At 47.2% G+C, this 27,302-nt stretch overlaps 2 protein-coding genes across 2 annotated transcripts; one reads left to right on the forward strand and one right to left on the reverse strand.

The window, feature by feature from the left end:
* Positions 1 to 11,732: 11,732 nt before the first annotated feature.
* Positions 11,733 to 14,410, forward strand: LOC120356815. Its single transcript, XM_039446888.1, has 5 exons — positions 11,733 to 13,100; positions 13,267 to 13,387; positions 13,597 to 13,818; positions 13,910 to 13,992; positions 14,078 to 14,410. Exons 1-5 carry the CDS (start codon positions 13,044 to 13,046, stop codon positions 14,240 to 14,242), a joined length of 648 nt encoding a protein of 215 aa, XP_039302822.1. The 5' UTR covers positions 11,733 to 13,043; the 3' UTR covers positions 14,243 to 14,410.
* Positions 14,411 to 14,726: 316 nt separating this feature from the next.
* Positions 14,727 to 17,222, reverse strand: LOC105198156 (putative nuclease HARBI1). The gene is made up of 4 exons (XM_026135556.2): positions 16,811 to 17,222; positions 16,402 to 16,732; positions 15,508 to 15,651; positions 14,727 to 15,210 (listed from the first exon to the last, which is right to left on the reverse strand). Exons 1-4 carry the CDS (start codon positions 17,042 to 17,044, stop codon positions 14,771 to 14,773), a joined length of 1,149 nt encoding a protein of 382 aa, XP_025991341.2. The 5' UTR covers positions 17,045 to 17,222; the 3' UTR covers positions 14,727 to 14,770.
* Between the last annotated feature and the right edge of the window lie 10,080 nt (positions 17,223 to 27,302).

The raw sequence follows: 27,302 nt of genomic DNA on the forward strand, positions 1-27,302 counted from the left end.
CAATTCTGAAATGATTAATAATGCAAGATACAAATTCATGTAGCAACGTCGCTACATATATACGTATCTTGCATTTTGATAACTTTAGAAGTGAAACTGTTGTAAATGTAATCACTTCGTTTGCATGGCTCCGCTTTTGCAAGTGGCAGAAGTGACCGTGCCTCTTGATAATTAATTACTTTGCATATTCTATCTATTGTATGTTTTGCAATAATAATACAACCTCAATAACTATAATTTCTTCTGAATATTGATATTTTTCCTGATATAAATAATTATATATGTATTTCGGCACCTTACTAAGCAGGAACTACGAGATAGAATCATAGATGTATGTACAGCTGGCAAATAATAGCAACTTGGAATGTGCCTGTTGCATAAAATCTTAAAGTTAATAATAATCGGTGCAATGACGAAATGGCATTATTTCTGAAATAAAGATGAAAAAATATATGATTAAACGTACAAAAAAAGAACAAACTCTAAATTATATAATCAAACGAATTAAATTATTATTTTACTTACCGATTTGTTCTGGATTTTATATCGTCTTCAATAAGGGCATGTATCCATTCCACAGTTTGTTTTCGTAGCCGAAATCGGATCATAAATTCATTATCATTGAAGATATCAAAAAAATTAGGACGAGGCCGAATGGTATAAGGCTTTCAATGTAAAAATATAAATAATTCTTCATTCTCCTCTCCATCGCTGATGAGATTCTCGAAGAAAACATCAGGTTCTAATAAATCCATGCTTGCAATTGTACGAAGTACAATTTTTTTTTAATAAACGTCTCCGAACCTCTTCGGATAGATTAAATCGTGACGTGTGAAGCAGTGCAATATATAAATCTTCATTTAGGTTATGTACGTAAAGAAAACCTGAAATTTCATGCATTTACCTGTTAGGTAAGCACTTACCTAGTGCTCGTGTAATTTAACCTTTCGGTAACTCTTGTTTACCCGTTAGGTAAAAGTTACCTACAGGTGGAACAACGTTCGCAAGGATTTACCTAACAGTTAAATTTACTTGATACTTTACCAAAAGGTGGAACAAACGGGCCTAAGGGTTAACTAAACTACTTTGTATTATAAGTTATTAAATTTTTCAAAAAATCTAAAGTAATTTAGCTACTTTTACATTACTATATTCAATTTGGACTAAAATGAATTTTATTTTTATTTTGAAAACTATTGTATTTTCATTTATATATGTTTTATTTTTTATATTAGGTAATAGAGACAAAAGATTATTGGTCTTATTAGACGAAGAGGTAATTATTTATTCAATACAGATCCAGAGCGTATAATAAAGGAGAATTGATAAAAGAGAGTTTGTAGAAAACCGACAGAATCTAAAAAAAAAACTGCACGCGATTTTATATGTTGTGCGAGTTGTAAAGGTTTCTTCACTAAAAATAGCATACGTCATTTTAAAGAATGTTCACGAAAGACTGCTGGCAGATCTATCCAAGTACTTGGAAGAAAAGTTCAAGGTCGAATTCACGAACGTGCAAATTCTATTTTAAGGAATGTTGTATTTCCAGTATTAAGAGAAGATCTCGTCCGATTAATTAGATATGATGAACTACTAATCATTTATGGCAATAAAATGTGTGTACAATACAATCATCAGCATCAGCAAAATATGATAAGATCACGTATGAGAATATAAGCCCGTTTTTTACAAGCCCTTCGAAAAATTAATAAGGATGTGACAGATTTCTTTAGTCTTAATCATCCATCGATATACGATGATTGCATTGTCGTTGTAAATAAAGTGGCAAGTATTGATGACCTTTTAACGATTTATAAGGCATCTTCTAACGCAGCAAGGATTAGCACTTTTTTAAAACAAATAGGAAATTTAGTTATCTCCGAATGCATAAAACAAAACAAATAGGAAGAAAAAACAAACATAGAGAATTTTTTAAAATTATTACAAGAAGATTTTAGTGTATCTGTAAATAAAACGGTTGAAGAGTCTGTGTTACGAGCTAAACGATATAAATTGCAAGAATTACCTCCATTAGAAAATATTAAATAAATTGTTGCACGACTTTCGACAAGCTAATAGGCGTTTAGCATTTCAACACCTTAAAGATATGTTTTCGTATAATGCTTGGCGAACGCTAGAATTTACTTTGATATCAATTCAAGTATTTAATAGGTGTAGAGTTGGAGAAATTGAACGTATATCCATCGATGATTATAAGCATCAAGAAAGTATAAACGAACAAATCCAGATTTATATGGATCCTTATCGGCTGAAGCTCGAAAGGTACGTTTTAAGACTTTTTATATGTAACATATATTGCATAAAAAATTAGAAAATCTTGAAAATTATAATTAGTGAAAATAATAAGAAAAATATGTTGTAAATAATATAGCGATAAAAATTCGTGTACTACAGATTAATTTAAACCGGGGATGTTTCAATTTTTGTATCATAATCTTTTCATAACTTTATATTTTGTGAAACTTTTAGTTACTAGACAAAAGAGTGTGAAACTTATAGTTACTAGACAAAAGAGTGTGAAACTTATAGTTACTAGACAAAAGAGGCGCGCGCTACAAGACCTATATTAATTATTGTTATGTTCTTTACTTCGGGAAAATAGAATATCTCTTTTGTCTATAACTGAAACGTTTTATTTGTGAACAATGTATAATACACGGGCTGGAAGAGATTTGACTATAACACGTGTAGCTGCGTGTACTCGGTCGCTCTATCTGTGTTGCACTCTCAGAGTACAATAGAGTGTACTCTCTTAGTCCTGACGGCAACAATTATATTTTTATATAAATTGTAACGACCCGTCTTTTTCCGCGCACGGGGCGGCGCGAGCGCGACGGACTAGGACGCGGAGTGAGGTCGCCAAGAGAACTAGACTTTTTCCGGTTTAGATGGTATAACAGTAGTGCGTTTATTTCGCGTAAGATATGTACAGATGACGAGTAACGGAGTGGCTTAGCCACGACGCGCGGACGGACGGACGGACCGATGGCGGTGACGCTCGGACGGACGGACAGATGGCGGTGACGCTCGGACGGACGGACGGATGGCGGTGACGCTCGGACGGACGGACGGATGGCGGTGACGCTCGGACGGACGGACGGATGGCGGTGACGCTCGGACGGACGGACGGATGGCGGTGACGCTCGGACGGACGGACGGATGGCGGTGACGCTCGGACGGACGACGATAACGGAACGCGCGGACGGACAGACGATAAACGGAACGCGCGGACGGACAGACGATAAACGGAACGCGCGGACGGACAGACGATAAACGGAACGCGCGGACGGACAGACGATAAACGGAACGCGCGGACGGACAGACGATAAACGGAACGCGCGGACGGACAGACGATAAACGGAACGCGCGGACGGACAGACGATAAACGGAACGCGCGGACGGACAGACGATAAACGGAACGCGCGGACGGACAGACGATAAACGGAACGCGCGGACGGACGAATGGTATTTACAGAATGGGTTTGACGCGATCTCGTATAGAGCTATATACACGGCTCGGTTCGCGGAATTCCGGCCTCGAGTTTTCCGAGAACTCGGAATCGCTGTTGACGCGCGCAGACCGTGGCCTTGCCGAAGGCCGCGGCCACGGCCGTGGATGACGCGCGCGGTGCGACTGTACGCGGATCGCGATTCCCGACGCGAAGCGGTTAATACCGCGATGTTCGGCGGTGGTGATCGACTCACGCCAAGAGCTCTTAGTAGAGGCGCGGAACTCCACACCCCAGGTCGTGAGTCGATACCCAAGCGGGGACGGCGGATCGGGAATTGCCGACCAGGATCCCCTGGTGGAGCCCAAGGTGGACTTGAGCCCGTTTTATCGGCGGTGTCAGGAAGGCGGACGGCTCTTGCCAAGACTTCTTGGCGGAAGCTAAGGCGCTTAACTCCCTGGTGAGCGCTAGGAGGGCTTCTTTCACGGACAGGAGAGTGGACGGAGAAGAAGACCGCTCGAATCTCGGAGCGGCGGCGCTTATATACCCGAATCTCAGGGGCAGGGACGGTGCGGGGATACGGAGCGGTACGGAATCGGTTGGGAGTCTCCCCGCCGCTCGAGATCGGTCCGGCGGTCGCCACTCCGGTCGAGCGCGTGCGCGCGGAGATCTGCCACGCAGATCTCACGTGCGGATGCGTCAACACGCGCTACGCCGGTATTCGCGTGTCTTTTCGGCGCTATGCACCAGGTTTCTGCTGTCCGGCGGTTGTTCGGCCGGACAGCCCGGAACGGTGGACGGTCCGAGGGGGGAGCGGAAAGGCGGTTTGTTACAAAATTACAAATTGAATATTACATTATTAATTCCTCAATACAAATAGTTAAAATACACGATTTCCGCGAACGGCTGTCATTTACGAAGTAAACGCTGAATGAGAACTTATCAGCACAATGGAAAAGCGACAACACTAAATTTCGAGATTTTAAGTGCATTGTTGATGCAATGCATTTTTTTTAGATATAGAGAGAATTTTCAGCTTTTTGTGATAAGTGTAAAAGACATTGTTATTCGTGGAAAATAATTTTCGCGTTCGATTGAACACATGCGAAATTATTGGGTACAATTCCGTATCGGAAATTGGTGCACTGTGACTTCTCGTTATGTTATCGGTTCAATGAAATCATGTCTCATTGAATTTAGCGTCTAACCGGCCGATCAGCTGGATCAACCACGATTTTTGAGCATTTCGCGGGTTGACAAAGGCACCTCAGAAAGTGCGTCACCTTTAAGTGACTTGCTACCAGCGACTATGGCTTGTAAAATACAAGTGTCGTGCGAATCGTTAAGAAAGCTTAGTTGACGTTAGACGTGCGTTAAACGTAATTCTGGAAGCAGAATACATTCAGAACGAGTTCACTATTGATCCCGTATCTAGCGCTGATAATATTTTTTTTAATAAGACGTGAGCATTACTTAAAACCTTTTGTATGTTACCTTCCCATTGATAACATATGTCAAGGTCAAGGTCGTCAGAGGCTGCTCTCCTTTTGTAAAGGTTTACCCTTTATATACATTATTCACCTATCTATAATAATAATAATAATAATGGAGACAGAGGGGGCGGTCCTCGAATCGAAGATCCGCCAACGACACGCAGACTGATGCCCATTGTGTCACCCTCCAGTCGTTAGCCGCCTATGGGAGCCCCGATTCCCTCCAGAAGAGGCTCAGGTCCCTCATAGGTAGCCTACTAATCTGCCCTGGCTCGGGAAAAGCCGAGCCTAGTAGTTTTAGTCTTAGCCCCGCGTAGGCCGGGCAGTCGCAAAGAATGTGGAGACTTGTCTCCTCTTCCTCCCCACAGGCCCTACACTCAGTCGTATCGGAACGGCCCAGCCTGTGCATGTGGTAATTAAGGGCTCCATGGCCAGTCAGTATTTGCACCGCTAGCCTAGCGTCCCTTCTGCTCAAGGACCTTATGTCCCGGACTAGGCCCTCGCTGGGTGTTTCCCCCAGTAGAGCTCCGGCCTGCCGACACTTGGTCCCCAGCTCATTTTTCCAAAACTCGAGGTGCTCGTTTCGCAGCCAGGCCCGAAGCCTCTCCCTGCCAAGGCAGAAAGGGACCTCCAGCACCGGTCCCGGCCCGAACACCTCCATTCTTGATGCGGCTCTGGCGAGCCGGTCGGCCTCTTCATTGCCCTCAATCCCCGAGTGACCGGGGACCCAGGTCACGATAACTTCTTTGTCCTTTGCCAGCTTCTCCAGTGCATTTCTGCAGTCCCAGACCAACCGCGAGGTGTAGATCGGAGCTTCAAGTGCCTTGATGGCAGCTTGACTGTCCGAACATATTCTCACACGCCCAGCCGTCTCCTTCACTTCCAGGGCCAGCTGGGCACATCTTAGGATTGCGACGATCTCCGTCTGGAAAACCGTGGCGTACCCATCCAGGGGCAGGCTCTCTGCCACCCTCCTCTGTCGGCAAACAATGCCCGCGCCGGAGCTCGTGCCTGTCTTGGAGCCATCTGTGAACCAGACGTCCCCGTCCCAGGCCTGAATCGATGCTCCGGGTTCAATCTCGTCCGCGAGCCCTGTGACCTGCACTTTAAAGCGCCTGTCCAGGGCCCGAACTGCTGGCATCCTGTCCTGCCTCATTTCGAAGATGGAGTCGGTCAGCATGCCGCTGGGGAACTTAGTATGCGCAGTCCCCTCTTTCCACTTCAGTTCACAGGCTAGTCGGTGTGCGGCGATCGCCGCCGCTTCCATCACCACCTGGTGAAGTGGTTCGATCCCGAGCAAGATGCCCATGGCTGCCACCGGCGTGGTTCGCATTGCACCCAGGGCCCCTCGTAAAATCAGAGCCCTGATGTGGTCGAGCGCCATCACCGCCGCTTTCTTCCGCGCCCTAGGCCACCACACAACTGCTGCGTAGGTGAGCCTGGGTCGAAGTATTGCAGTATAGATCCAATAGACCATCCTGGGCTTCAGCCCCCACGTCTGGCCCACGATTCTCCTGCACATCCAGAAGTAGGAGCACAGACTCTTACAGCGGCTTTCAAGGTGCTCCCTCCAGGACAGCTTCTTATCTAGGATCACTCCCAGATATTTCACTGAGTCAGCTGGGGCTAGCCTTGTACCTTCAAAGATGGGCCCCTTTATAGTGCCCACCTTGTATTTGCGAGTGAAAACAACGAGCCCCGTTTTCAGCGGATTCACTGACAAACCGGTTCCCCTGCACCACCGCTCTACTGTTCCCAGTGCGTTCTGCATGAGCTCCAGGAGGGGCCCGAGAAAGGGTCCTCGCACTAGCAGAGCCACGTCGTCAGCGTAGCCCTGCACGAAGAAGCCCCTCTCACTCAGTCCCTCAAGCAGCCCATCCACCACCAGGCACCATAGCAGTGGAGAGAGTACCCCGCCCTGGGGGCATCCCCTCTCCACCCATCCACTGACCCTCGTTGTTCCCAACGAGGCTACAACTCGCCGCCCTAGCATGCCCCGGATCCACTCTACGAGTTTCTCCGGCACACCCCTGTGCAACGCTTTTTCACACACCGCCTTGTGCGGGGTGTTGTTAAAAGCACCCTCTATGTCTAAGAAGGTGCCCACCGCGTAACCGCCCCTCTCCAGTTGCCCCTCGATAAACGACACAGTCGCATGAAGAGCCGTCTCCGTGGAGTAGCCCATGCGGTACGCGTGCTGCGCGCAGTGCAAGGGACGCCGCAGGAGAACGACGTCCCTTACATACGCGTCGACCAGTTTCTCCAGGGTCTTCAGGAGAAACGAGGTCAGACTTATCGGTCTGAAGTCTTTAGCAGAGGAGTAGCTCACTCTTCCCGCTTTTGGGATGAATACCACTCTTGCTAGTTTCCATGCGCTAGGCGTATGGCCCAGAGCCAAACATGCCCTCAAAGTCCTTGTCAGAGGTCCCACGACCAGCTCCAGCCCCTCTTGTAGAAGAGCCGGAAATACTTGATCTGGTCCCGCCGACTTAAAGGGTTTGAAGGTGTTTATCGCCCATCTCACTTTTCCGGGCTTGACAATGCTGGCCACTAATCCCCAGTCCGCCTTGCGAGCCCTGCGCGAGCTCACCGCATCATGGGCGAACAGTTCACCGTGCTCTCTGCGAAAGCCCGGAAAGCTGGTCTCCAGCAGGTGCACCAGACATCGCTCCCCGGTCACCATTGTCCCATCAGGGAGACTAATGTAGTCCAGGACGGCGTCTGGGTTTCTGGCTAGGATCCTGCATAGTCTTGCGGTCTCGGGCACGCCCTCAACCGACTCGCAGAACTCTTTCCAGCTCTTTTTCTTTGCCCTTACCACGGAGTCTCTATAGTCTTTCTGGGCCCTTCTGTGAAGTTCCCAGTCCGACTGGCGGCCCGTGTTCCTGGCCCTATTCCAGGCCCTCCGAGCCGCACTTCTGAGCTCCTGCAGCTTGGGACTCCACCAGGAGTTGCCCCTGGAATTCTTACCCGCCCTTTCTGGGCAGTTCCTTTCATAGCTCTCCACCAGAGCCCTCTGCAGATGATCCACGCAGAGCTCCAGTTCCTCCTCGGTCCCGTGCCTCCTTGGGAAGCCCTCGAGATGGCATTTCAGGTCCGCCCGATAGGAGTCCCAATCGGTCCTTTCGGGGTCCCTGAACGTCGTCACTACACCTCTAGCCCAGGCCAGCTTGAAGGTGATTTGCCTATGGTCTGACAGTGAAGGTTCACGCGAGACCCTCCACCCGACCACGTCCCTCGATATACACCTAGAACAGACAGTAAGGTCGAGAACCTCTTTCCTCACCGCCGTGCAAAAGGTGGGCTCGTTACCTCTGTTGAGAATCTCCAGGTCCGTCGACGCTAGAAATTCCAACAGCCTCCTACCTCTATCGTTGGTATCCGTGCTACCCCAGACCGTGTGGTGCGAGTTAGCATCGCAACCCATCAGGGGAAGCCGCTCACTCTGGCAGTACTCTACCAGTCTGGTCACCGATTCCGGCGGCGGTGGGGGCCTCTCGTCATGGGGAAAATACGCGGAGCACACCACCACCCTCCTCCTGCTTCCCAGGGAATCGGCGACATCGAGCTCGACCGCCACCACATCTCTGGAACATAAATGCGGGATTAGTCGAGCGTCAACGCCCTTCACCACTACGCAGGCTCTGGGCTTTTCGGCTGTTAGAGGCTTAAATAACCTCCCGCATGCTGCCACGCCACTGATACGGCCCCGGACAAGCCAAGGCTCTTGTATCAGTGAGATGGCTGTGTGCGCCGCAGCTTGTTTCCTCGACATAATCGCCGAGGCCCCTTTGCTATGGTGCAAGTTGATTTGAGTAAAGGTCACCCCGGGACGATCGAACTTTACGATTCGTCCATAGGGGGCCCCTTCTCGCCCTCCCTATCCCCACCTTGGGCCCCGCTCACCTTGAAGGTGACTTGGTCGAGCCCAAGGTAGGGCTTGAAGTCCAGCGCCTTCAGCTTGAGGACGCTGGACTCTGGAATCCTGAGAATCAGGTTCCTACCATCCCTGGTAGCCCCTACGTTCTCAGCCATGATTTTCCAGCTCCCGGTGCTGAGCCCAGGATTCTGCCTCTCCAGCCGCTCTAGGACCGCGGCCGGTTCATCGGGAGCCCCCGGGACCCAGACCACGGCCCTGTGCTGCCTTTGAAGCACCTCCGGGCCCACCACCTTGAGCTTGGCGTTTTCCCAGGGAGAGATGCTCCTCATCTGCTCAGCGAGCCAGACTAGGGACGCCTCATCCCTGCCTAAAACTACCGCGGCCCCTCCTCTAAGGAAGGTACGGCGGAAGCATGGAATGGGTCCTTCCCGGATCCCACTGATTGCCCTGCTGACGGCCAGCTTCAAAAGAGTCAACCGCTCAGCAGTAATTTCCTCCTCGGGATAACCCTCGGGGATGATAACCCTTGTTAAAGGGTCCGCCGCCTCGGCGTAGGTCCCAGTATGTTGAGCCCTATGCTTCTTAGCGGGTCCTTCCTCCGAAGGGGGAGTGTCTGTGGAGCCCTTCCGGCGTTTACCGCCGGCGTGCCCTTCCCTCTCCCTCGGCGTTGCTACTAGGGGGGTCACGGTGCCCGAGGAGGTCCCGCACTGAGACCTTTCTCGTTCCCGTTTGGCCCTTCTTTTCTCCGCACTAGAGCGGTTCCTCTTGCCAAGAGAGCCCGCCGCTCGCGCGGAGCTTTTCTCTAAGACGGTGGCGCTTTTGGAGCCCGGACGAGCCCCATCCGCACCCACCGCCTCCGCCTGTGTGCCGGAGCCGACGGCGGTGGCGCCTCCAGAGCCCAGATGAGCCCCGTCCGCAACCCCCTCCGCCGCCTCCGCGCTGGAGGTCCCGCACTGCGAGCCCTCCATCTCCTTCATTGCATCTTTGAGAGTGTTCAATTCCATTTTGGTCCCACGAGTAGCAAGGGAATAAAAGGTCCGCCCACACAGAGCCCCGCATGCGTAGGTAAGGCTATTACTCTGGGGTGTCGCCTGGTGCCCCAGAGGCATCGTTCAAGACACTGCTCCTTCAGTGCCACGCAGCCATCGCCACGATAGCTTACAGCTTGGCTTAGGGAACTGGTCCGCGGTAGCGGCCTTCCTGACCCCACGCAGGGTTTTACACCTGGGAGACCAGTTATAGCCGCCACTGACCGGAGGTACCCTACTCCCACACAGGATTTTATCCCCGGGGGACTCGGGCCCCTCCGGCCGCTCTCCTATCCGCCACCCGGAGACGCGCCCGCTAGGTAGCTCAACCCCCGGGTTCACCTATCTATATCTTTAAAAATATTTTAAAATCAATCTGAATATTTCTAGAAATACTGATCGGTGTTCTTCAAGACTTATTTTCACATACTGAGATACATTCTATAATGCTGTATATATTGTCACGTACTTTTCCGACGCCGGAGAGCAACGGCGAAATACGCGATCAAACAAGGTAGCGGAGACGCTACACGAAGCGCGCGCGAGAGCGACGAGAATTCCGATAGCTATATTCCGACTCGCGAAATTGGGCGCCAGACGCGATTACACCGGTCGCGTCGCCGGGTTCACTTTTCTACGCTAAACGCCAATTCGTATCACGCGATAACTCGTCACACAAAACGCGAAATCGTCGCTCGCACGCGGCCAGCTAGCTCCTCTAACCGGTAGAGGGGCGGGTTAGCGGAGACAGGGACGAAGCGGCTCTCTTACGGGAGACGACGGATAGGCGAGAAATCAAGCAAAGTCAGGCCGATATAACAGAGAGAGAACACATGTATTGCAGTGAATAATAGCGATGGTATACAATCAAATAAGAAAAAAAAAACGGTTAGCGTAGTAAACAAAAACAACGAGGTAAGGAGTTGACAACAGAAATTAGGAAGCCGGACGCGGTAATTATCTCGACTCGGACCATAATTACGCGACACGCGCCGATCACGATGACTGGTCCTGCGCGAGGCGCGACAACCAATCACGCGCGCTCTGACCGGCGCGGCGAGAACGCGAACGCAGAGCCTCCGCTAAGGCGAGCCACGTAATTCCACGACAAAAGTGTACAGTAAAATCCGCGCCGGCGACAACGCAATCGCCGGAACTGCGCTACAACATTAATACAACACGCACGCTGTAACAACGTACCGATAGCCCGAGCGGCCGCGCGATCACGGCCGAGATACGACTCGCGCACGTGCGTGAGGGCTTTGCGGCTTCCCGGGAAGCCGGTCGTTCGCGAACCTCCACGGCGGGACAGGTAAAACACACGCGGCAGCCGACAGCTGGATGCCCTGACGAGATCTCGCGCTTGAGGTGGAGAGCCAGCCAAACACCAAGAAGCAAGGTGCGTTCAATCGCCACGCGGCGGACGCACTCGCACACGAATCTAATGGCTCCACCTCAGAACGCGAGCCGGTCGACACCGACAGCTCGTGGCTTTACACGATGGTTAGTGGGTCACCTCGACTTCCGCACGGTCCTCCTCCGGGTCCTCGGGTGTCCTCAACTCGCTCCGACGACGCTCGCCAAGGCCGGGCACTCCTTACGATAGCGGACACGCCGATAGCCGACCGATAGCTCGCACTCGCTCGCTCTTTTCCGCACTCGCTCGCTCTTTTCCGCACACGCACGCAGTCGAACGGGTCGCACGCAAAAGCCGAGAGGATCGCGCTCGATGCGCGCTCGATGCGCGATCGCTACTCCTCCCACAGGGTGCGCGATATCCTTGCGCCTAGCGGCGCGGCCTATCAGCGGCCGCCCTTATCTAGCCGTGACGTCACGGCAGCGCAGTGTCGGGTCTCCGCAGTAGTGGGATTCTCTAACTCGTTATAATTATAACAACACACGACGTTACGATAACGATACCGACTTTCGTCATGTGTAACGAGAAACCGATACCGACAGTGCAATTCCGTAACTCAAAATAGCGATACTCTGACGTTACAGAACATGATAACGAAGTGTCGTTATTTAACGTTATCGTTAGCGTGAAAGTAAAGAGGAAGTGACGTATATGTATCAGATTTTGGGGGAGAATTCGTAGGTTGGTATTTTGTATATAGCAGCATTCTAGTAATTTACCTTGGGGAATACCCATTACTCCCCGAAATCTTGGACAAAGAGAGAACTGACCAATCGCGTTAGTCAGTAAGGTAAATTGTTTCAATGCGAATGATCCATTCTTTCTCCGTCCGAGATCTCGGAAAGACTTTAAAAAGTGCTTAGAACAATTACGCACGTGAAATTTTATTGCAGTGATTCAAGCGCAATGACTTCTGTATTGCAGTAAGTATTTTGTATTACAAAGTGTTAATAAAAGAAATAATTATAAGTATAATAATGTAATATATGTGTACTAATTGACGATATAGATCGACTTTTATAGACGACATAAAAAATGTTGCTTATACTATCTTATGCAAATATAAATAATGTATGGGTTATTCAAGTACTAATTAGGTTATATATGTTTCTAGTATTAGGTTATGTATACTCTTATATCGAGCAAAATTGCTTTATTCAAGTTTATTATATTTTCCGAAGAAATAAAGAAGCAGGGACTAAGGCGAAGAGGCAGGCGAAAGCAACATCAGCACAAATAGACTACATGGTGGACTATTTTGTGCAACATCCACACGTTGCAACAGGCAAGTTTCAGAGCCTACATGGGAACACCGATTTAAGAGGGTCATGGGAGCAATTAGTCACTCAATTAAATAGTATAGGAAAAAATGGAAAGACTAAAGATGTAAAGTCATGGAAATCAGTGAGTGAATTAATAAAAATATAATACTTGGGCCGGTATTCACAGTCGAGTTCTATTTTAAGGCGTATTAAGTAATATCTTAAAATGCTAATACGGCTTTGTGATTGGTTGATGGCATGTCAAGATGGTCCTTAAGACGGTCTTAAATATAAGAATCGACTATGAATATCGGCCTTAAAATATTATGTGTAACATGTAACTGTAGTGCTTTAGTAATTTCAGACATGGCGAGATAATAAAACTGCAGTTTCCCAAAAGATTGCAAAAATTCGTGCTAATCGAAGTGTAACAGGGAATGTTGGTGGTGCTCCTGACAAATTGACGAAACGAGAGAAAAAGATTTTGGGTCTAATGGGTCTTGATTATGTGGAGGGCGTACAATGTCCCGATTCATTTCCAGAGGAACAGGTAATAAAAAATTTTATAACTATAACTGTAACAATTTTATTAACATAAAACGTATTTTGTTAAATTTTAAAAAATTATTTTGTTTCTGATGTATATGAAAATAATAAGTGAAAATAATGAGTACATGCTTATAATACATTATTTGTTTTTTAAACATTGATTTTAGGCGGAAGCAATGAATTTGCTTACTGCGGGAGACGACGAAATTTTAAATATTATTCCTGAACCTTTAACTATACGAGACAACATAAATGATGTTATTATGGAGCATGATGTAAATTGTATTGGTTAGTACATATTTTTTTATACACTGCATATATTGGGTCATTAAATTTGAATTAAATTTTACACATATACATATATATCTATGTATATGTGTAAAGTTTCATACTTAATGATCCAATATCATGATGAATTATGAATGTGTTAATTAAGTATTGCTTTGGAAATGAATAAATACAACATTAATTGCTTATACAATTTTATTTCATTGAAGTGCTAGATGCTACTGGAGAACCTTTGGGAGAAGGGTCAACTCTTAATATTATTCAGACTGATTCACAAATTAAAAATGTGGAAACTGCAAAACAGCCACACCATTGCGAAACAACAGAATCGCTGTCGGGTTTTCCAATTAACGAAGATATACCACAATCGCTCATTACTGTTACGCAGGGTTCTAGTAAAAAACGAAGAGCGCCGCAAAATACAAGACGAAGTTAATATTGCTATACATAATTACATATTTTTGTTACAACCTACGAGAACTCAGATTATATGTAACAGGCAATGTTCTCTTTATTTTTAAGACACTGAACGGTTGGGCACACAGCTGCAGAATGCCAGAGAAGATTTTGCAACTCTAGCTGAGCGCCAAATTTCATGTATGGAGGTAAGATCTATCTGAAATTTTTAAAATGTAATTTAAAAATACGCGTTATTATTATACAACGTTCTTGAAAAATTTTTTTTTACAGATGTTTGCTAAAGCAATGCAACAAATTGCAGACAATGAAAAGGATCGAAATGATTGTCTGCGTGCTTTCATAGAAGCAGAAAATAGTAGAGAAAAAACATATTCCGAATTAATGATAGTAGTAAAAAATTGTGTTGAAATTTTGAAAAATAAGTCTGATCTTTAATGTCCGTATTTTATTATTTTTTGAACCTTATTCTTTCATATATATATATGTAGTTTATTTCCTTATTATATTCAAAGTTTAAAGACAACGTTTTTAGTTTAAGAACAATAAAATATTTGTCCTGTTTGCTGAAAGATGTTAATTTAAATAAAATAAAACTAACAAGTTTTTCTATATGATTTTTTTAAAATTGTTATCCCTTATACACACGCGTACAATATACACGTACATATTACACCTAGTCGACACAGAGAATTCAAAAAGAATTCAGGCTTATGCTATCATTCAAAATTCATTAAAAAAAAAGAATTCTTTCTGCATCTCAAAATAAACACTAAATTGATGACATAAGTCTGAATTCTTTTGTAATTCTTTTTGAATCTGTGTGCCAATTGGGATATATATTACAGTTAAATTCAGGTAATGAAACTCATTTAATCTAAGTCACAAAAATTTATATAGCTGCAAAAACTGATCAAAATTAATATTCTTATTTAAAATGCCACTTAATAAAGCAAACAAACACGTTTAATTATCTTCACCACGCTCTTCATCTTCCGCATCACGATAATTGGGAAATCTTTCTCTCATTATTTGGCGTTGAATTCTTTGAGCCAAAGCTCGTGGCCCTCTTCGAGCTACATCTTCATTAATGTCAATAGCATTTTCATTTTGAGGATTATTAGCAATTATTGGTACTTCAAATTCTTCAAAATGTAAACGGTATTGAATTCTTATATTATGCAATACTGCACATGCATTAACTATTTTAGCAGCAAATGCTGGTTTATACATTAGCACTCGTTGATAAGAACAACATCTCCATACATGTTTCAAAACACCAAAGAAACGTTCAACAACATTTCTTGCTTTAAAAAGCTGCTGCGTATATTGGAATTGTCGTGTGTCTTCAGGAAAATTGGCCGAGGGTGTCATGAGCCACGGTTCTAAAGGGTATCCAGCATCGCCTGATAAAAAAATATTAATATTGTTAAGAATACGCTGAACAGAAGAAATAGATAAAAGTTAAAACAATTTGCAATCTTAATTGTTCACAGGATTCAGTAATAATTAAAAATTAAAAGTTTATTTATTAAGTTAAATATATTCGTGTATGATGGACGGGCAAGGCACCAATTTAGGCGTATAGCCTTCACACGCACTATTCAGTATTTTATAAAAATATATGAGATCTCATTTGTTACTGTATTATATATACTTTATGCTGCAAAATCTTTCAAAGTCCTTATTTAAATGAGACTTACCGATCAGCCAAGTTTTGCGTTCTCCCCGATTGTAATGGAATTCCATTACTCGACGAATTGGTGATGTGCTCCAGATGTATGCGTCGTTTCGTGCACCTGGGTATCTCGCATTAATGTTGAGCAACTTCATATCCGAATCCAACAATCTGAAAGCACAAGTAGATAATGTTACATTTCAAAAGTTTTGCAGTAAATGCATATTATATACAGGGTGTTCATTTGAAAACTTTCCAGCTGATTATGTCGAAAAGTATAAAAGATACAATAAAAAATTAAAACACTTTTTCTATGATTTTGAAGGGGAAAGAGAACGGCACTCTCAATTTTTTATTTGGAGGGCGTTATCAATGTAAATTGAAGGTTAAATTTATTTTTTTTTATGGAAATGTATATTTTTTATTACAGAATCTTATCCTACGTAAAACAAATGTTTAAAATGTTCTCCGTTGTTTTCTAAACAATAATAAAGATGGTTTTGGAATTCTAAACGAACATTTTGGACATTTGGAAACAACGGAGAACATTTTGAACATTTGTTATAATAAATGACACAATTTTATGCAGTAACTATGCTTTGCTATTTTCTTTTATATCTCCTAAAATAGTGATCAAACAAAAAAATTTTTTCTACAAAAACTACTTGTTTTTTTTTTACGTAGAATAAGATCCTGTAATAAAAAAATATACATTTTCATTAAAAAAAAACAAATTTGACCTTCAAATTACGTTGAAAACGCTCTCCAAATAAAAAATTGAGAGTGCCGTTCTCTTTCTCCCTCGAAATCATGAAGTGTTTTAACTTGTTTTGTATCTTTCATATTTTTCGACATAATCAGCTGGAAAGTTTTCAAATGAACACCCTGTATAATGCTTAATTGCTAAGTGTTATACTTACCGCTTGGACATTCAAAGAATGACGACCATGATGATTAATGAACGCTTCTTCATTTTCATGTGGGGCTATAATATGAATAAAGGTACAGTCTATAGCACCGATAGCTCCTTCAAATGGATACGCAGCAGCGGAAAATTTTGCACGCGCTTGGGCTCGATCTTCTTCGGTCATCGAGAATTTCACCCATCTACGTAGCAAGCGCCGATTGATCGCTTCAGTCACAACATGAATGCAACGACTTGTTGTTGGTTGGCTAACATTCCATTGAGATTGATTGCCGACACTTTTTTGATAGCTGCCTTGAGCGTAAAATTGTATGGCAATCAATATCTATAATAAATGTTTATAAATGTAGTAAACCTGTAATAAATATTATAAATTATTGTAATGGTATTGTTCCGATGTTACCTTGATTTCTGGTGCTAAGCCGGTAAGTCGTTCATTTTGTAAATCAACCCTTAATGCATTTGAAATGTCGATTACAATTTTTGAAGTAAGGCGAAAATAGTTAATAAATTCATCTCGTGGAAGATGAAAAGGGTTCTGAGCATCTCTCAGCCGCCTTCTTTCCATACGCCTTTCTAGTAGACGCAATCTTTCCTGCACTAATGCCAGTTCCCATGCCAAATACTCAAGGGCCATTTCAAAACTGCACACACTTTTACCACTTCGGATGCTTCTAACCTCCAATCTACTATCTTTACGTCGTCGTTACGCGCTACCGAGGGGTACCGAACCATGGGTTATGATAGCGACACATAACGACGTTTTTCGTTACGAATAGCGAAAATATTCGTTACCAATCGCATACAGAATTGCATGTGTCGTTATAGCGTTATAGCGTTATAGCGTTATATAACGAACCGTCAATTGACGTTATGAACACATAACGACAACATAACGAGTTAGAGAATCCCACTACAGGTGTCGTGCGATCCCCGTCGGCATCCGACAGCCTCGTTGTTCTCGTCGTCCCTGCGGACGACCGCAGCAGAATTCTCCCAGCGACGACTCTTCGCCGCTACTCTCCTTGATGGACAGCCGGCATTCGACGGCCCTCGTCCTGGCCGTTCGTCCGCCCCAGCCTGTCCATCAGCTGTGTCACTCGCGAGCCTCCCTTGCGTGACGCTTAGCTGTCGCCACGTCTTATCTCCTCCTCTCCGTCGGCTTTTCCGGTGCGCCGGCCCTGGACAATCGCCCTCTCCTCTCCCGGTCGCTGGCCGTCTCCCTCGCCGCTGCTGGTCCTTCGGCGGCGTTTGTCGAGGTGCCCGCGGTTACATAAAAGAAGCCGCGACTGATTAAATAAAATACCACGCAACGCAATTTCGCCGGAGATTTCGTTCTCTCGATGAGTGCCCGACCCGGTCATACGCGCCTCCTTGCGCGACGCTTAGGCGGAAGGCGGAGTGGCGAGGCAGCTAAAACTGCCACGTCACAACCCCCCCATGCCAAGCGGGACCGTGCCGGTCCAGATGCCCTTCTGCAGCCACGACGACCTACCGTGGAAGGCTCCTCAGAGCGACCGAAATCTCCAGTCTGTCGACTGCGATATCACCAAAAAAAAATCAGACGGCACAACACAAAAATAAAGACCGGTTTGCAAAAAAAAAGAGAATTGTTAACCAACCAAAACGGTCCAGACGACCATACCAAACAAAAAAAAATCGTAACTGTTAGGACGCGGCCGGGGAGACCTGGTCATCCCCCGGCTATTCGCTCTTCCATCTCGCGGTCCCGCCGTTTCCGGTCCCGGACGATTGGCTCCAACGCGCTCCCAAGTCCAGCGTGCGCTCTCGCGTCGGCGATCGGATGGGATAGGAAAAACGGAGACGGAGTAGGCCGCGTGTATACCAAAACCAAAGACAGTACGTAAGCAACAGATGCGTTTATTAACGAGCCCCTAGCCAATCAACGAAAAAAAAACAGGAACAAACAAGAAAAACAAAACAAAAAAAATAACACCCACTTGGGTACGGGCGGCCGATAGCCGCGACAAGCGAATGGGAGGAGTCGGCCTGGCTTTCCCCGAAACACAAAAAAAAACAAACGATGAGTCAGGCGCCTTGGATCCGATAACCTACGGAGTCCTCCGCTTGGGCTCCCCCGGGACTCCTCCGCTATACCGGGGCGCTTCCTGCCCGTCGTGGCTCCCGTCCGGCCGTATTGGGCTCTGGGTCAGCCACCCCTCGCGGCAGCGGGGACACTCGTTGACGCCGGTCCCCGGACGTCCGCACCGGAAGCAATAGCGGCGACCCCGCGGTCTCGTGCACCGCCACGCAAAATGGTCGAGGGCGTCGCAGTTCCAGCACCTCTCCCGGTCTGGACTCGGCGCCCTCCGATGCGCCTCGGCGTTCCTCCGTTCGGCGTCCGGACTCCGCGGCGCCGGGCGCGTGACCTCCCGACGGTCGGGCCGACTCCCCCGCAGCCGCACAGGCGCACTTGCAGGCGTTGCGCCGGTAAGGGTCGGTGCTGGTGCCGACGTCCCTCCGGCTCGGTTCCGCTTGCAGGCCGATATCCCTTTGGCGTGGGCCCACCTGCAGTCCCACGTCGCGCCGCTGGGGCACGACCTGGACACCGATATCGCGTGGTGGCAGCAGTTGCCGTACCACGATACCACGCGGCGTCGGACGCCGCCTGCGCTCCTCCAAATAACGGGCCAGGTCCCCCCAAAATCTCGGGTGATGGTGGGAGATCCATTCAAACAGCTGGGCCCACCGCCACTCGAAGTCCGCGTCCGCCTGCGCGTCCATCCCCCTAGGCATCCAAAGGCTCATGATATTGCTTGAGGTCCTTCACGTGGACCTTGCCAACACTCCCACCCGTTAGATCAGCCAACTCGTAGACTACTGGTGAGAGAATTCTTCGAATAATGAACGGGCCATGGAACTTCTTGGCCAGCTTCGCTGAGAAGTGTTGTGCGCCGGCCGATAACACGTGGTACCTTTTGAGCACCTGTTCGCTTACGTTAAATGTGACTTCGCGCCTGTGCCGATTATAATACTTAGATTGCCGCTCTTGCGCGGCTTCCAAGTTTTCCGCGACCCACTCCCGTAACGCGCCCATCTTCCCCATATGTTTGCGCCACTCAACGGGGTTCGCTTCCTCTATCTCGACATCGACGTCGTCCTGTTCGCGATGGAAGCCGACCGGTAGCGGTTCTCGGCCGTAATTAAGAAAGGCGGGGGTAGTTTGTAGAGACGTATGGTGTGCGGAATTGTATGCGAATCGAAACTCGTTAATGCAGGCGTCCCACTCGCGGTGATCTCGCTCTACAAACGCCGTGATCATCGTCTTTAGGACGCGATTTACCCGCTCCACCGGGTTTGCCTGCGGGTGATAAGGTGGTACCGTCGTATGATATATACCATACTGCTCCGACATCGCGCGCAAGTCTCTATTCAGGAACTCCGTTCCGTTGTCCGTCAGCAATACACGCGGCGCGCCCCAACGAAAAATCACCATCTCCTCAATCGCCTCTCTAATCCGCCGACCGGTAGCCTTACGAAGTGGATAGCACTCTATCCACTTCGTAAACAAGTCCTGCATTACGAGTAAGTATGCGTGACCGGACTTACTCGTCGGCAACGATCCCATAATGTCCGCGGCAATCACCGTCCACGGCGACTCTATTACGCGCTGCCCCATCAATCCGGCCGGTACGTCTTGTTCCACCTTTACTCTCTGACATACGCCGCAATGTTTAACGTAATTCGCGATATCCCTTAGCATGCGCGGCCAGTGGTATCTCGTCGCGATACGCTGATAGGTCTTCTCGACCCCCAAATGACCGGCATGCGGGGGATCGTGATTCTCCCTAATTACCGCACGGCGCGCCTCTCTCGGCAACACGCGCTTCCACCTATCGCGATTCTCCACGATCTCCGCCATCAAGCGCGACTTTCTAAAATACATCTCGCCGTTAAACATTCGCCATTCCGGGTAACGTCGCGGGTGGCGTGCTATGTCCTCGACCTTCGAGTTATACCACGCGTCATTCGTCACGACCGCAGCGCAAAAATCTGTTTCCTCGCCTTCGTACAATCTTGAAAGTGCATCCGGCACGTGCATTGCACCTTTTCTATGCTCTATCACGTAATCATACTCGAGGAGTTCGAGTGCCCACCGCGCTAGACGACCAGTCGGGTTTTTTAAATTGTGTAGCCACCGGAGGCTACTATGGTCCGTTATAATTGTAAACCGATATCCTTCTAGATAGGGACGAAACTTTTTGACCGCCCACACGATAGCCAGACATTCCAACTCCGTGGTGGAATACTTTCTTTCCGGTTCCGGTAATGCGCGGCTTGCGTAGGCAATTACATGTTCCGCGTCCCTATTTTTCTGCGCTAACACCGCGCCTAACCCTACGGAACTTGCATCGGTTTGCAGTAAAAATGGTAAATCAAAGTCCGGACACGATAGCGTTGGTGGGGTGGTCAAACAAAATTTAATTGACTCAAAAGCAAGCTTTTGAGTCTCCCCCTACACCCAAGAGCTATTCTTCTTCAGAAGACTCGTAAGCGGTTCCATTCGCGTCGCGCATTGCGGTATAAATCGTCTATACCAGGACGCCATTCCGATGAACCGACGCAGTTGTTTAACGTTTCGCGGCGGAGGGTACTGCACGATAGCGGTGGTCTTTTCTGGATCGACCGTCAACCCTTCCTTTTGCACGAGAAAACCAAGATATTTCACTTGGGATCGACAGAATTTACTTTTCTCCGGGTTGATCGTGAGCCCCGCGTCTCTAATACGCGCGAATACTTTGCCCAACCACGCAAGATGTTCCTCGAAAGTCCGTGTCACAACAACGATATCATCGAGGTACGCGAATGCATGCGGTTCCATCTCCGGACCTATCAAACGATCTAGAAGCCTTTGAAACGTTGCGGACGCTCCCGTTAGGCCATACGGCATCCGCGTAAATTGAAAGAGTCCTTTGCCCGGTACCGTAAACGCGGTGTATTCTTTACTACCTTTCTCTAACGGGATCTGCAAGTAAGCCTGGCTAAGGTCGATGGTAGAAATGTAACCGGCTGGCCGAAGTTTATCCAAAATCGTATTCATGTACGGCAGGGGATACGCGTCTTTTTTCGATACCTCATTTAACCGGCGAAAGTTTAAGCAAAAGCGATACGTGTTGTTCGGTTTCTTGATCATCACGATGGGTGTCGACCACGCGCTATTCAAGGGTTAGCCGCGTCAAATCATTGAAAGCGGAAAATGGTTTGCAGTGAGTTATCAAAATTCCAGCGAGAACAGGAAAGTGCAAAAACTCATACAGGACGCACACAACACTTACTAAAAAAAAAAAAACAACAAAAATTATCTCTCACTCAATGCAGAATTCCTCGCCGGCCCGTGTCTCCGCAGCTAATCCACGCAAAAAAAAATTCTCAACTGCTACGTCCGTGTCTCGCAGAGACCGTAAAAGAGAAATTCCTACTGGCGCGCCCCACGTTGGGCGCCAAATTTTGTCACGTACTTTTCCGACGCCGGAGAGCAACGGCGAAATACGCGATCAAACAAGGTAGCGGAGACGCTACACGAAGCGCGCGCGAGAGCGACGAGAATTCCGATAGCTATATTCCAACCGAATCGCGAAATTGGGCGCCAGACGCGATTACACCGGTCGCGTCGCCGGGTTCACTTTTCTACGCTAAACGCCAATTCGTATCACGCGATAACTCGTCACACAAAACGCGAAATCGTCGCTCGCACGCGGCCAGCTAGCTCCTCTAACCGGTAGAAGGACGGGTTAGCGGAGACAGGGACGAAGCGGCTCTTTTACGGGAAGAGACGGCGAGAAATTAAGCAAAGTTAAGCCAATTTAACAAGTAGAGATAACATGTATTGTAGCGCATAATAAAAACGGCGTACAGCAGAAAAAAAATAAGCCAATGTAGAAAAAAACCGAAAGAGATGAGTTGGCGGAAAAAATAAGCGGAACGATAGAATTACCTTAATTTCTACAACAATTACTGCAAAGACTACGGTGCCCGGTCACGCGCGGAACACGACAGCCAATCGCCCGCGTTCTAAACGGCGCGGCGAGAACACGACAGCCAAGCCTTTGCTAAGACGAACTAATTAACTTAAAGAAAAAGGCTGCACAATAAAAGATTCGCGCCGACGACAACGCAGTCGCTGCTACCGAACTACAAAACTATCCCAAAACGCGCTGTGTGACAACGCACTGATATCTTGGGCAGCCGTGTGATCACGGCTGTGACACGACTCGCGCACGTGCGCGAGGGCTTTGCGGTCATCCCCGAGCTTCTACGACGAGACAGCTAACGCACACGCGGTAGCCGGCAGCTGGGTGCCTCGACAAGGTCTCGTGTTTGAGGTAGAGAGCCAGCCAAACACGAAAAAGGTGTATTTAATCGCCACGCGGCGAACGCACTTACACACTAACCTAATGACTCCACCGCAGAACACGAGCGAGTCGGCACCGGCAATTCGTGGTTTTACACGAATTACAGGAACCCTCCTCAACGGCACCGCCTCGCTGTTCCTTGTCCTCTGGTCCTGGGAATCGCCAGAAGAGCGCACGTCCGGGTCAGACATTCTCCTCGCCGATATCACGTCCGATATCTCGCTCGCTCGCCAAAAGTAACGCTTGGTCCTTATCGTAAGCCGGGTCGCACGCAAAAGCCGGGCGGATCGCGATCGATTGGCGCTATCTCTTACAGGGTGCGCGATATCTTTGCGCCTAGCGGCGCAGCCTATCAGCAACCGCCCTTATCTAGCCGTGACGTCACGGCCGCGTAGTAACGCGTCTCCGCGGGCGGCGATTGCAAACTTTTCCTGCAACGATTCTTCGTCGCTCCCGGATGGACAGCCAGCATTTAACGGCCCTTGTGCTGGCCGTTTGTCTGCTCCAGCCTGTCCACCTTCGACGCCTCGCGTGAGCCTTTCTCGCGTGGCGTTCATTCGTCGCCACGTCTTGCCTTGTTCTCCTCTCTGTTGGCAGTTTCCAGTGCGCCGGTTTTGGACGATTCGTTTTCGCTTTCTCTCACTACGGTCAGCATCCCTCGCTACTGTTGCTTCCTCGACGACGTTGGCCGAGGCGCCCGATGTTACATGGAAATAAGCCGCGAATAAATAAAGTAATAAACGCTATGCCGTCCCACCGGAGATTTCGCTCTCTCGCTTACTGCCCGACCCGGTCATATGTGCCTCCGCGCGTTTTGCTTAGGTGGAGGACGAAATGACGAGGCAGGTTAAACTGCCACGTCACTATATATATGTATATATATATATTTATTGTGACGGTGTTTTACGCACCTGACACAAGATTCAGTCGGCCGCTCACGGCGAATCTCATGACCTCTCCCCTTCCTCAAATAATTCTTAGCGTACGGAATTGGGCGCCAGGCACGAGAGAGCGTGCCTCTCTTTCGGTTTACATAATTTCTCAAAGTTATGTTAACGCTAATTGCCGTGAGCGGGGCGATACGACCGTCCGGCAGCTTTCTACTAAGTCGGTAGAGGCGCGGTGGGGGGGTGTCAGTGCGGGCAGGTGGTGATTGAGAGAGCGAAAGAGAATGGCAGAATAATGAAGCGAGAATTAACAAAGAAAATAATAACGTGTATTTCGAATTGTTGGGTTAGTAGACTACAAGACCTCGCATGCGGTTCACCCGCGTGCGGAATGCGGCACAAATTCGCGGAATGTTACTCGAGGCGACTCAGTACTCGCACGGCATCGCGGGACAGTCCCCAGCGTAACGTTTAATCCCTTTGGCGAGGTGATCGTCACGGGAGAAGGTGCACACGCTAGTCGAAGGTTCTCGTGATTTCTTTCACTGCTACTACCGTGACCAAGCTACGCTCAACCCGCGAAATCAGACAAGACTCACACACGCACACTTACATGAACTTATGATACAACGACGGCTTGGCTGTGGCGATACAGGCGCGAATACCGGAACTAAAGAAACTGTGTTAATGCGGCGGGATCGGGTGAGCGACGTCGCGGCTGCGACCACGAATGCGTTAACGACGTTACAACATCGCACGCGAATACGAGACAGTTACGGAGCGAACTCCACTTAATTCTGTCAGTCGCGACGCCACCCGCCTTCGATCGCGAAATCGGTGACTTTACAATTCGTTCGTGACGCTTGTCTCACCTTTTGGCGCGGCACGGAACCTCTCTCTGCGTTTTCTCCGGGAGTTGGCCGTAGAATCTTCGGCACCAGTTTCCGGCTCGGGGCACGCTCACAGCACAAGTGAGCATCGATCCTCGATCCCGCGGGAGGCTTGCGGTGTCGCGCCCCACTTATCGCCGCTGCCGCTTCTGTATTGGCTGTTATAAGGCGGCTAAATCCTGGCGGTGCGCGCATTATTCTATCGTTCTACGCTTCTGACGTGAGCGCGTGAGGCCCGAATTCGGCAGGCAATTCTCGGCTTTCCCGGGAACTAATATCGGCCGGCCTCGTCTCCGGTAGCGGCTGGCCGCCGCCTCAGGCCCGTAATGCCTCCTCTGCTCGACTCTCGATCTCGCCTCGTTTTCGTTTTTGCCTGTTAGCTTCGCGCAACTTCCGCCTGCGGAACCATAACTCTGCCGTTCCTGAAAAATTAACTCCTGACAAACAGGGTCTTTTGTTCGGTGGTAAACGGAAGGGACAGTGTGAGCGGTACAACCTGCGAGCCCCCGCGTCTCGGAGTGCTCCGTAAATCCCTCGGTGACGTTCCTGGATTCTAGTTTCTTTCTCGACCTTTGGGTGGACGAGACGTTTTACCCGTACAAGGTGTTTTTCCCGCAGTCACCGTCTCTCTCCTCGATGGGCCTATCGCTCACGTGAAGTTAGCAGCGGACGCAGGGACAGCACAGAGACGAACACACACACTAAAACGGTTACGCCAACGGAACCGCGTCTGCTCCCGAGCCGGAAAGACGCAGCATCCGTGTCGCGCCTTGCGGTCCGGCCATACGGCCTTTGTGATGGACAACGAACGCAAGTTGCACCGTCGCAATATATATATATATTATATATATATATATATATAATTGTTTTTATAAGAAAACTAACAAGACAGGCGCGCGCTACGCGCGCGATGCACATTAACTCTTGATACACATAATATCTCCGCAATGACAGTAGCACACGAAGTAAGCACAGCGGGAGAACTAATCAGCATTACGGAAAAGCGTCAACAATAAGTTTCGAGAGATACTATCAATTTAACATGGACTTTGTCAGATAGGATTCTTTTCCCGAAGCCAGTTAAACAAATGCAGAAAAGTTGTGATAATTTCATCGATGTCTCGAAGCTTTCTATGACACTTTTTACTGACAGTGCTTGTACATATGATTACCACTAATCTTTGGCTTATTCTGTAATGCCTGTATTTCTTGTCTGCATAACATTGGACAATGATTTATATTGTGTTTACTAACATTGTTTATATTTTTTTTTCTTCCATTTTTATCTTGTTTCTTCTTAGCTAAATGTGAGCAGACTGTCGAGCAAATTTATGAACATCTTGGCATATCAGCGAGAGAAATGATACAAGTTTTAGATTCATCTGTAAATATTAACAATAGTATGGGCCGTGAAACATTTTAAGCCATATTTTTACGGAACGAAATTTAAAATAATTACAGACCATAAACCATTAACCTTGGTTTTTTAGCGTAAACGATCTTGGATCGCGATTAATCCGATGGAGATTATAATTAGAAGAATACGATTACTGTCATACTGCACAAATTAGGTAGGGCCAACGCGAACGCAGACGCGTTGAGCCGAAATGTAATCGCCACGGTCAACGCCACAAACGAGAGAGAAGAAGAAGGAGAAAAAAAATAGAATACAAACGCTCCAATAAAAATTGATAATGAACAAGAGAGAAAGAAAATCTTTTACGAGTACCACGATGCACCGATAGGAGGGTATCAAAGAATAGATCGCACCTTGAAGAGAATTCGAATGCGATATACGTGGCCAGGAATAACCGCAGACATTGAAAAATATATTTCTAAATGCGAACTATGCCAAAAAAATAAATTAAAAAATAGAAAAAAGGCACCTCTAATAATTATAGATACGTTGGAGCGCCCATTTGAAAAATGCGGCCTTGATATAGTTGGACCGCTAATTGTGACAGACAACAACACTAAATATTTATTAACGTTTCAAGATTGCTTAACAAAATTTAATAAAGCGATACCCATACCGAATAAAAAGGCTAATACTGTCACGAAAAAATTTATACTAAAAATAGTACTTAAACATGAAATACCTGAGAAAATATTGACAGATCAGGAAACTGATTTTGTCAGCGAAATATTTAAAAATGTGTGTCAATTATTAAAAATCGAGAAGATTTGAACGACAGTCTCATCCAGAGAGCAATGGAGCATTAGAAAGTACTCACCGAACTCTTATAGAATATAGTATATTATTATATTAATGAAGACCAGATGGACTGGTACGAGTGGATACTTTACGCAGTTTTTGCATTTAATATGATTCATACAGGGTACGCACCATTTGAATTAATTTACGGACGTCAAGCTACCCTACCGTCAACACTAACTATCCCTCTAAAACTCACGTATTTCTATGAAAATTACACCAAAGAATTAAGAGAAAGAATACGTACGACAAACCAGATCGCGAAAAAGACTTGGAGGAGAAGCAGAAGGCGAAAGAATATCAGGATAAAAAGGCAAAGGAAATAAATTTTAAAATAGACAACAAAGTAATATTATACGACGAGATGTTCCGATGCGGACGATCGAAAAAGTACGACGCGTTATGGACCGGACCGTATACAATTTTAGAAAAAAATTCCGATGTTAACTATACAATAAAAATGGGGCAAAGAAAGCTCCTAACACACGTCAATCGACTTAAAGCTTATATAGACTATTAAAATAAAAAG

The sequence above is a fragment of the Solenopsis invicta genome, chromosome 3 (genome assembly GCF_016802725.1).
Source record: "Solenopsis invicta isolate M01_SB chromosome 3, UNIL_Sinv_3.0, whole genome shotgun sequence".
Lineage (NCBI taxonomy): Eukaryota > Metazoa > Arthropoda > Insecta > Hymenoptera > Formicidae > Solenopsis > Solenopsis invicta.